Raw genomic sequence first — 12,133 nt, forward strand, 5'->3', positions numbered from 1 at the left:
GCACATAAAACAAGTTATGTGTCAGCAGAGAGAGTGTGTTGTCAATTGGGAAATTGAAATGGCCTAATTTGAGAGTAGTTCAAAGAATATGAAATATGTGAGCCAAGTAGCAAAATTATAAAGGATTTCCAATAGTGATGGAGGTTATTGTGAGCATACGGGGTCCTTTAGATCACTCAGACTGATACCAGGTGAAGGTTCAACACCATTTATTAATACGGAAGGTTTACTTTAATACAGCACAACAAAACAGTATATTTCCAAATGTAGTATACACGATAGTCAGGAGAGCAACTGTGTCCTGCAGAGTGCAGTTCAGTGTCTCTGGGTATGTGATGGCAAGGTCCTTGGTAATGGTCCTTTTGTGATTTGCTGCTGATAACAGCCCTGTGTGTCCTGACTTGTGATGTCAGCTCACACAAAGCACTCCAGCTTAGATTCCTTCTTAGTATCCCTAACATGAGTCCCTCAAACTGTGCTGACCAGTGTCTCCCCCACTTGTATTAGATGTTCTTCACTCCAGCTCTCTAGAGCTTACATTCTACCTAATATTAACTTCTTCCTTTTATGCTTACCTCACCACTAGCAAATACATGACATCACTTCAATACACACAATATAACATATGTTGTACAGTTACATGATTAACATAGTATTTTTAAATAACATTCATGAATATCAACATAATTTACAGGTGACAATGCTAATACAATGGTGCCTTACTCCAAGAAAGTCAATGTGCCTAGATCATATCTCCTTGCAGATTGCAAACCGCACATTTTATCTTTTAAACTACAACATGTGACGTATACTAGCTAAGTAATAAATACATATCGCTAACTACATAACTGTGTTTATATTAACATAGGTTAACCTTAGAAATATATCACAAAATTGGCATACAATATATTCAAAATATATAGCAACATTCATGATACGACTTTAAAACAGATGTACAGTATTAAACCACAATAAACCGCTAGATAAATTGCGAGCTAGTGGCGCCCAAAAGTCCTGAGCTTAGACCCACCACTGGAATCAATGTCCAATCGTTGGGCTATAGAAGTCTATTAGCCTTACCCTTGGTTTCCTATCACTTTTCTCATTTTTCCTTGATGTGACTGCAACATAGACATCATATGGTCATCATATCCCCTGTAATATCCATGATTCCTTCTGCTTATTCTGATGTTATCTCTGCTTTCCAGGGAAGTTGAATAAATAACATAATATCCATCACTGAACACCTTTTGGATGCATTTAGAGCCAGTAATTCCATGAACATCTTTCTTGATTCAAAGGAGAGCTTCTTCCACTTTTCTGGTGCTTGTGAAACATCCTTCTTCACTTGCCACCAGGCAAAGTCCTTGTACATTTGATCGTTAGCTACTGCTCCATGCCATGGTAAGAATCCAGTGAGGGCAATGTACACCATAACACCAAAAGCCCACACATCAAGACTGGGGTGAAGTAACAACTGCTCCCCGCGTCTTAAGCTACATAGCTCAGGTGCAGTGTATGGTAGAAAACGGGATTTTGATGATGTATATGTGCCCTGGATTCGTGTATGTCCAAAATCCGCCAGTTTTATCAAGTAGCATTCGGTGTCCATCAGCAGAATATTGTTCAGCTTGATATCCCGATGAACCATTCCTCTGCTGTGCATAAAGTCCAGAGCACTAGCAATCTGGACAACACAGCGCTTCACCATCTCCTCCTGTAAACCAACCTGTACAAATTACAAGAAGGAACATTTATATCATTTATGGCTGTAGAACAGAGGACAGCCATAGTACGTTGTAGATGAGTGTTTTATTAATAATAAAAGTAACACTATTAAGGCAAATTTGGAAGCATTGGAAATTGTTAAATTCATTGAGAAATACATTGTAATTCTCTAATTTTCTAGTTAGGAATAACACATATAACTGACCCCATTGAGGCATGGAGAAATATGTAAACATGCAATTATATATATACTAGACCATGTATGTGCACAATAAAGAAATCAATGTACTTTTTTTTCCCAGATTGCTGATCACTGTTGGTGAAATCAGATTTTGTGATTCCTACTATAAACTCACCTTGGGTTTAATGATTGACTGGAGAGTCCCAGCTGTTGCCATCTCCTGGACAAAAACAAAATCACTGCTGGTGTGAAAAGCGATCTCATGGGTTGTGATGATGTGTGGGTGATGGCTGAGGCTGAGAGCGGTGCTATATTCCAATAGGAAGTTGTCCATTGGGGTCTTCTCCTTTGTCAGCATTTTTATGGCCACATTTTGACCTGTTTTACAGACACAATGGCCAATTAGCATTAATGTTTTATTTGTACCAAAGAGGAAGAATTTGTGATACTTCTCTTATAAATACTTACTTAGTCAGGTGCCAGATTTCTAGGCCAATCATTGGCAGAAGAATATATGAAAATGTTAAGCTATGTGCATGTCTTTACTACGTGTTACTAATGAGGTAGAACATGTAAATATGTTGGATTAAGTTTCTGTAAATTGTGATCTATAAATATTAATGCTGCTTTGTTACATGTGTACATACTATACTTAATAAGGATGAAGACAAAGCCATAGATCCATCACATTATACCTTTATGTCTGGTTCCTAATATTTACCTGAGTGCCGTTGTTTGGCCAGGAAGACTTTTCCATAGGAGCCTGTTCCAAGTTCTTGAATGAGATCAAAGTGATCTGTTACCTCCATCATCCTCAAGTTCTCTGAGATCTGTGAGATCAGGTGAAGAAGATGTTTTGCTGTATTCTTGGACACTTCCCTTATGTTGGCCATTCTGAGCAAGAGATGCAGTGTTATAATATACAGTAGATTTTATAAGTTTACAGTTATTTTTTTTCACTGTTTCGCTTATTAATTTCCTATATTTTATTAAGACTGGGCTTAATCTATACAAGACAAGTGTTCATGAAAGTACTGTGATTCATATATTTTTATTATTGTATATACGAAAGTAAAATTTAACAAAAAATATATTTAATTCAGTGTAGTTTAAATTTTGCATGGTGAGTATTTTGCCTTAGTTGTAAATCAGAATAACCTCTCCAGATTCTAACTATTTATAAAACTACTGGCGATAGATAGACAATACAACAACTCAAAGTACTCTGTGGATTCTCCAGTAGATATAATAACAAGACAAAAGTGTGAGTTATGAATTCTCAGCATAAGATGCAATAAACATTTCTTCTCTGTCCTGGAGAAATATATTTCCTAACCTTAGCCCAGTGTATGCCATAGGGTCTCAAATACCTTAAAAATGAAGAGTGAAACAGTCTGTCAGATTGACCTTATGCAGATGCCGGTCAGTGATGAGTTCTGTGGGATGAGTTTCTCTAGATATTCTCTGTTAGACAACTGCAAATTCCAGTTGCTGCAAGACCAGAAAGCCACTAAAGAGACAGGTGATGGGAGACTGGTTTATATAGGGGGAGAGTATGAAGTTTGTTGATTGAGGGAGATTCTGATTAGTCAACACCTCTGTTTTACCAATTTGCATATGATTGGATATGGAACAGACAATGAAAGGGGTGTAACAGTTAATTCCATGTGAATGGGACCAGAGCAGAGTTTGAAACTTATATATTTACATGAAATGTATAAGCAAAATATCTATGTAAGTTGTGGTAAAATATTTAAAAATTTTTTTGAACTGTAATTTAATCATTTTACACATTTATTATGTTGGAGTAATTTTACTTGGCAATCTTTTATTTAAAACACAGGTACAGGTTAATGCAATTTAAATAACAAACCAAACAATAAAGTCATACAATAGCTTCTCAATCTTAATTACCTTTAATAAGGTCTGAGCAAAAATTCTGACATTCTGTATTTTATATGTGTATATCATTGTTGTCTTTCATTGACACAAACTGGCATAAAAATGGAAAGTAACTCCAAACCGCCTACATTTATTATAATAGACTGAATTTTAAAGAAAAAAGAAAAGGGCACTGGAAGGCTCAAATATTTAAATTGAAATAGTGGTCAATTTGTAGGTCCAAGAAATAGCCAAATAGTCCTAATGAGTTGTCTATGAGCGGTAGAAACATAACATCCATTTTTCTGGATGTTTGATGTATAATGTAACCAGTATTCTGCATTCAGTCTAATCAGCTGTTTTATACTTGTACCATCAGTGATCACACAGCCACGCTACCAACTGGACGCTACCAGAGACCACAGTTGTTGTTTGATCCAGGATCCCTTCACAATATGGTAGCTGGTTAGTTGTTTTCCAATATATGTACTAGTGCTAATGTTATTACTGATTCATATCTCTTACTAGTCTGTGGAACACACAGAAATTATATATAATACACACTAAATAATGTAATAAAATCTAAGAAAAAAAGAGAAAAACATTATAACACTTATAGATATTGTACCGTTGTGCAATTATCCATCAGCTTAATGTATGTAGGAAGTTCTGCATAGACTGTCTCTGGGTTTAAAAGAGGAAATAAATGCTGTATCCTCTGCCTAAAAGTATTAATGTAATATTATCTAAGTAATAAATCTGAAAATGCAGCAGTCTATTGCCAAGAAAATTAGCAGTTACCCTATGACCAAAGGAAATTTCTAATAAAAGTTCTAAATGTAATTTTGAAAGAAAAATTAGAAACATATTAGACAATTAAAGGTAAAATCTAAATGGAAACTTTATTAGAAAAATACAAACAAAATAAGTCAAATTGTAAAGTCCCACATTCCTTATGACATTGATGGACTATGAATATTTTGTATTTTGCACAATTGACCCGTAAGTGTTAGGCAACACATTTTCTGATATTCATTTGGGGTCTGATTAATTAAGTTAATTTCTGTGATGTATTTTTTCTCTAGGCATGCGAGAAAACAATATACACGCCAAAGAACGTCTCTACATGCAATGCATGATCACAGGTAAATTACATTTCCGACAGTCCACACACAAGTGGCCGATTCAAGCTCTGGGAATCTCTAAAGTATTTGTATTACAGGGCAGGTGTAAGTGTTGATTGATAGTGATGATGGACGTGTATACATACTATAACAATGTGTTTACAATTAAGGAGCAACTTTAAAAATTCAATTTATATATAGTATGCATTAAGAAAAGCCTGATAAATGTATTTCACGTAAAAAAAAAGGACAGAAATCGCCCTTTTTAAAGTATTTTTCTTAATACTTATTAACAGGTGACAATATTTGAACACTTATTTTTCTGTTCATTCTGCTGGGACATGATATTGCACATATGCACTGTGTGGGTCCTGCAGTGTGTTGTGTCTGTCTGCATACAGCAAGTTTTGTATAGGCAGAGTGTACTATTAAAGTAAAGAAAATTGATTGTCCCATCCACTGCCTTAAAAGAAATAAGAATGTTTATTAATAAAACATTAGTTTAAAATTGAGCCATCTAGTGCTACTAATGTTAGCTTAGAGTTTTATTACTGAACCCTCTAACCACAGTAAGTCAGACTGAAGTTTTATACTATTTGAACAAAGGAATCAGTTCACATATATACATATAGAGATAAGTAATTACAGAGCTCATACAATGTTCCAAAGAGAAGATAATTAGAATATGCAATAAGTTCTGTCCCTCTGGACGGATGAAATGGAGCTTTTGTTTTGTTCACTCAGGCAATATTGATGTCTGGAACTTTGGTCAATAAGTCACAGGTAAACCTTCAATAAAAATATTACAATTAGCAAATTCATATTTTGTCTTCAATTAATAAGGAATTGGCAACAGATATGATAGTGACATTTTGCTTGACAATAAACCTTTTACTTAATACTTATCTTATTATTAAGATATTGAACATAGATTCCAGCCTATCTCAGAATGTTAATCAATCAGGTCTTGTTAATACAACAAAAGGCTGTGTTTATGTTAAATATATGTGCAAATCTAGTTTTTACATTTAGATTAGGTTTCATAAGCAATATATGAGATTGTAAATAATATTCAAAGTAGCTTAAGGCAGAGAGAGAATGTCTGAATAAAAGGTATATTATTCAAAATAGGAATTTAACTTTTTGTTATCTTATTAAAGACAATTATAGTAACATAGTAAAATTCAATGAACTGACGATTAAAGATATAAAATTATCGATTTATTAAAAATGACACTTTAACAGTACTTATACCCATATTATACAGGAGACATTTCTTCAGATCCACTTGTAGTTGAATAAGAGCGTACTGGTGTCATACTGTGTGCATTTGTTTTTAAAAGCAATTTGCATTCAGTTTCTGTTCCTTATTGAATCAGGCCCTTTTTGTTTACATATAAAGTATGGAAATAAAGTGTTCCAGGCTTCCCACACTCAGGAAAGATAGGAAGCAGGATTGGCAGATTGTTATATTTATAATCAGTTCATAGAAGAGAAAACTTTATGTGACCCACCCATGAAGAACCATACTGATCACTGTAAGTACCTTTACCAAGGCTGATATGCCATGTGATGGGCGAATAACACCATAATTTGGTGTAAACACCTTTATAATAAAACATGGTGGTCATTTACATCTATTTTTAGGACAGTTTAATTTTAGTTTCTGTTGCCTTCATTATTACAGAAAAATTAAATCTCATTGTTTTTACACTTTTACATCTAAATTATCCTGATATATTTTGTGTGTGTGTTTATGTATCAGTTCTTGTTTAATACATTTCCTTTAATTATTTCTAGGTTTAATAAAGTTTTAAATTGTATGAAATTATTTGCCTGGTGCTTTATTTTTAAATGAGGTCAGAAACCTAGAATTTTATTTCAGAAAACCATTAACTCTCCCATTTATTTTGCCTATTTTTTGTTTTTACCGTTCATTATTAATTCTTGTACTGTGAGAGTTATTATTGCTCATGTGAAAAGACTGAATATAATCCTTCTAAATCCTGTGTGAGACTGGGACTAGGAACCAGAGACCGGGACAAAAGTTGTTATGTTTATAATGGGAAACTATACACAAGTCTTATATAAATAGTGTTTTCCCTGTCTGTCTGGCTTAGTAAGAAGAAAGTTTGTATGGGGTATTTTAAATATATGTAGGAAACAGAAACTACAAGTAGTATGCCCTTTATATAGGGTGAAATGAACATCATGTTTTATTATCAAGGTGTACTATTATTTCTCTCCAATTTACAACCCATATGCAGTGTACAATCTTACTGATACATGAGGTTTTTATTTGCTCTAAAACTTCTTCTTCCCAAAATACAAATTTAAAATTTTAAAAAATGTAACATATACAATTTTGGTAAAGTTACAAGTGTCTTTAAAGTTAATCTTGTTTAAATGAAGAACAAGTAATACACAAAACATACTCACATCCATGGAGCAAATCTCAGCATTGTTCTGACAATATTCTGACAGATATTTTGCAATGTGTCTCTCATGAAGTCTTCTGATTTATATATTCTGTTTCAAAGAAATTGGATGCTAGACAGAAATATAGAAACTATGATATGTGGTCACCCAAATCTTTATCACATCTGTGGTGTCTTCCTTTTGCTTAGTAATTATATCAGCAAAAGTGACATCCTACAATCTAAGCTCATCCCATCCATAAGGCTAGCGGGTAGTCCAAGTATCCTCTAAGTTTTACACTAACACTGCAGTAGTTTAATACCATCAATTAGAAATTAATGTATCCAGTTCGATAATTGAACATAGATGTATTTGTGTGATGAGTTGCTATTTTGTGTAAACTTGATACATTTAATATCTCTGTTAGCCGGTATCTTCAAACTGTAAGTGTTGGAAAAGGTTCAGGGTGTTCATTAATGTCTTATAATTTCCCATCTAGAGAAACATTATGCACGTGGAAAACACGAGTGACAGTTAGTTGGGGTGTCAAGGTGTGGTTAAGTTATTCTCTTAGTTTTATATTAACCATTTGTAACACATATGAATGATATTGCATGAGTTCTTTTTCTCACACATTCCAAAAACAATCTGTAGGAATTCTTTTGAAATGCAAATCCAGGAGAACAATGCCCAATGTTGGTGCCAATAAGGAGGCACTAACATTTACCTGCTCCACCCCACCTTCCTCACATAAACCAGACATCTTCCCATTCTGATTAGTGACTTTCTCTACTGCTTAAGACTCAGAGCGACTGTTTTATTACAGAATAGATTGCAATTTACCTCTGTTATTTTGTGAAAACTTTCAGCAGTTTCCAACACTACTGAAATTATACCAGACATATTTAAGACTGAATTGAACATTTCTCCAAGGTAAGATACCTATATTCATTGTAGAAATGATTACATGTTTGTGATTTGAAATTCTAAATCTTGATCATTTTATTAATCTGTAAATTTAAAACCTTGATTTACTAGCAAGTCTAATCAGATAATTGGTGATATCAAAGCTGTGTATTATAAAATAATGACTACTATTTATCTTCTACAAATATAAAAATAAACAATTATACTTGTCATACATGTTATTTGTGTAGGACACTAGTTCCTTTTCTATATGGACACTGATTGCAAAAATAAAAATGTTTCTCTAAATATATTCCTAAAATAATGTAGTAATTAAAGCAAATAAAATATTCTTTCTGTCTTCATCCAGGATACAATGGCCTCCAGTCTACGTGATGTGGAGCTTACCCTGGAAGGACTGGTCTCCTTTGCTTCCCAGTTCCTGCAGGAAATAGAACTTGAGGACAGCTACCACGTCATGAAGGAGCTTGGAGGAGGTGGCTATGCTTCAGTGTTCATGGTAAAGGACATAAAAACAGGTCAGTGTGGTCAATTATCGCCCTTTTCATAATCTACATTTATGGGACCATTTTTCAGCCAGGTTTACAAGCGGGTGATATCCCTTGGACATTCCTTTTCTATATGGGACAAAATTCACATGGTAACAATTCTCATCCTTACTGAGCAACAAAAATCATAAAACTGACCAAGCACAAGTCCTGTAGTCAAACGTTGCCATGTACTGTATAGTTCTAATTTCATTGCCAAATTATCATTAAGTCCTCAAATCTATTATTTTTTCCAATTTGAATTCACAACTAACCATGACCTTTTCTTCACAGATCAGAGAATGGCAGTAAAGATGATGGACAGGAAAAGAACAACTGAGAGAAATTTCCTCATGGAATTCAGTATCTCCTTCCTCCTCTCATCCCATCCCAATATCATTGGGAGTTACGGCATTGCGTTCAAGACCAGTGACCACTTTGCCTTTGTCCAGGAGCTGTCACCAGTGGGTGATTTGTTATCTCTCATTCTACCCAATGTAAGTACAAGTCCTTGAATTGATTTTACATCAACTTGGTGCTTTAAACACATTTTACCTTCTCGTTGTAACATGTTTAAAAGATGCTGAATCAATTGATTTATTTCTTTCAGACTGGACTTCCAGGAGACACAGTGAAGAGATGTGCAGTGCAGATCTCCAATGCACTGGAATTTATAGAAAATAAAGGACTGGTGCATATGGACATTAAACCAGAGAACATTTTGGTGTTTGATCAGCACTGTCATTGCATTAAAATTTCTGACTTTGGTCTTTCACGTTTCAAGGGAACAGCAATTCAAACCAAGTCTGGGACTGGCTCTTACATGGCCCCTGAGATGTGCCAGCTTACTGACAAGGATCGTTTGGTTGTAGACTCCACTCTTGATGTGTGGGCATTTGGTGTTGTTCTTTATTGCTTGCTCACAGGAGAGTTTCCCTGGCAGTTGGCAATGCCTAGAGACAAAGAGTACAGTAGATTTGTTGAATGGCAAAATCACAGCCAGCTTGACGATGCTCCCTCACCGTGGAACAGGCTGCCTGTTGGAGTGTTGAGGATGTTTAGTCATCTTTTAGCCATAGACAGTAGTCAGCGAAGCAAATCTACTGAAATCTTGCTGTTCATGGGTGAGAGTTGGAAAGCAGAAAGACGCCAGAATGATACTACAGACAATTTTCCTGTACAATCAGAGCTCTCTTGTTTCAGCAAGAATCTGTCTTACATCCCAACGGACACTTCAAACAGCAGTGAGTCCATTCAGTCTGTTATTAGCGCCATGTCACCTCATTTGAACACTGATAGTTTTGGCTTGGAGTGTGAGGAGACACCAGATGACTGGCAGAATAATGCACCAAATCCACTCATACTTCTGGATGATGAGATATCTCTACATGTCGGGGCAGAGGTGGAAATTGAGTGAATACTCAGCAGTAACTGTGTCTCATGGCTTTGTGAAGACATCAAATATGATCTTCTCTTATTATGCAGGCAAGTTACTTGTTTAGGAAATAATGTCACTTCCAGAGCACTGATATCTGGAGATATAATGTAAATAGAGAATCGTCAACTTGTTCATACCTTGATTTACCAGTCCTTTTAATTGTCCACTCTGTATCTAAAAGGAAGTAAATACTAGTCTGCAATTGAAATATCTAACTTATCCTACAAAAGCACTTTTTCCCCTGGAGTAATTACATGTATTGCTATATAGTATTATGCAGTGTTCATTAAAATAGATTTTCTAAAATCAGTTATAGTGTAAAATGCTTATTGATTTCCCAAAATACCTCATCTCTTTCTCAGTACATTTTCACACTTTTATTTTATACTATTATATTAACATTCTTCTAAATTCCTGCAGTAACGATTTTGGGAACTTACAAAGCAGATGAACAAGGCCCCATCTGGTGCACATTGGTGTAACTTGTATAAATATCCTCAGTTACCCCTCCCATGCACTAGGTGGTGCTCTTGAAAATGATCAGCTGATGCTATTTCCCAGAACTTCCGCTTACAACCAGTAGAAGATCATCAGGATGAAGGTTTAGCATTATAAGAACGATATTATTCTATTTTTAATGAGAAATATAATTGTACGAGTGCATTATACAAATTGAATCTCATTATTTTTACACTTTTACATCTAAATTAACCTGATATATATTTTGTGTGTGTGTTTATGTCGAAGTTCTTGTTTAATACATTTCCTTTAATTATTTCTAGGTTTAATAAAGATTTGAATTATATGACATTATTTGGCTGGTGCTTAATTTTTAAATGAGGTCAGAAACCCAGAATATTATTTCAGAAAACCATGACCTCTCCCATTTATTTTGCCCATTCTTTGTTTTTCCCGTTCATTATTAATTCTTGTAATGAGAGAGTTATTATTGCTGTTTGAAAAACATCCTAAACAATTACATTGCCAGATTCAAAAAATTGCAGTTAAAAAGTAACTGGGATTTAGAACCTGAGAGGTAAATGAGCACCATGTTTTATGATAAAGGTATATTATAACTTATTTCCTCTTTACAACCCAAAAGCAGTGTACAATATTACTGATATACACTGTTTTATTTTCTCTCAAATATCACTTTACAAGACACAACTTTAGAAATGTTAAAAATAAAGAGTTAACAACCAGCAGTAATAATATTCTTCGCAAGACCTAACTATAAAAGGGTAATGTTATGAATGACTGCAATATTAACGTGTGTTATATGAAAACAACGTAAAACAAAATAATATTACACCCATGGTGTCCATTTCCTTGTTAATTCATATGTTAATAAGGAGCTGCACCACTTCTGTTCGGTGTAACAGGATTTTCTTTTCATCAATTTGGGTGTCCATATTTACTAAACACAAACCCCCCATTGTCTGGATATTCGGTCACCTGCTCATGTGAAAAGACTGAATATAATCCTTCTAAATCCTGTGTGAGACTGGGACTAGGAACCAGAGACCGGGACAAAAGTTGTTATGTTTATAATGGGAAACTATACACAAGTCTTATATAAATAGTGTTTTCCCTGTCTGTCTGGCTTAGTAAGAAGAAAGTTTGTATGGGGTATTTTAAATATATGTAGGAAACAGAAACTACAAGTATTATGCCCTTTATATAGGGTGAAATGAACATCATGTTTTATCATCAAGGTGTACTATAATTTCTCTCCAATTTACAACCCATATGCAGTATACAATCTTACTGATACATGTTGTTTTATTTGCTCTCAAACTTCTCTTTACAAAATACACATTTTAAATTTCAGTAAATGTAACATATACAATACTGGTAAAGTTACAAGTGTCTTCAAAGTTAATCTTGTTTAAATGAAGAACAAGTAATA

General features: G+C 34.4%; 1 protein-coding gene across 1 annotated transcript; it reads right to left on the bottom strand.

The window, feature by feature from the left end:
* Positions 1-1,180: 1,180 nt before the first annotated feature.
* On the bottom strand, positions 1,181-2,802 carry LOC142110621 (serine/threonine-protein kinase SBK1-like). The gene is made up of 3 exons (XM_075193775.1): positions 2,631-2,802; positions 2,085-2,287; positions 1,181-1,729 (listed from the first exon to the last, which is right to left on the bottom strand). Exons 1-3 carry the CDS (start codon positions 2,800-2,802, stop codon positions 1,181-1,183), a joined length of 924 nt encoding a protein of 307 aa, XP_075049876.1.
* Between the last annotated feature and the right edge of the window lie 9,331 nt (positions 2,803-12,133).

Source organism: Mixophyes fleayi, chromosome 1 (genome assembly GCF_038048845.1).
Source record: "Mixophyes fleayi isolate aMixFle1 chromosome 1, aMixFle1.hap1, whole genome shotgun sequence".
NCBI lineage: Eukaryota > Metazoa > Chordata > Amphibia > Anura > Limnodynastidae > Mixophyes > Mixophyes fleayi.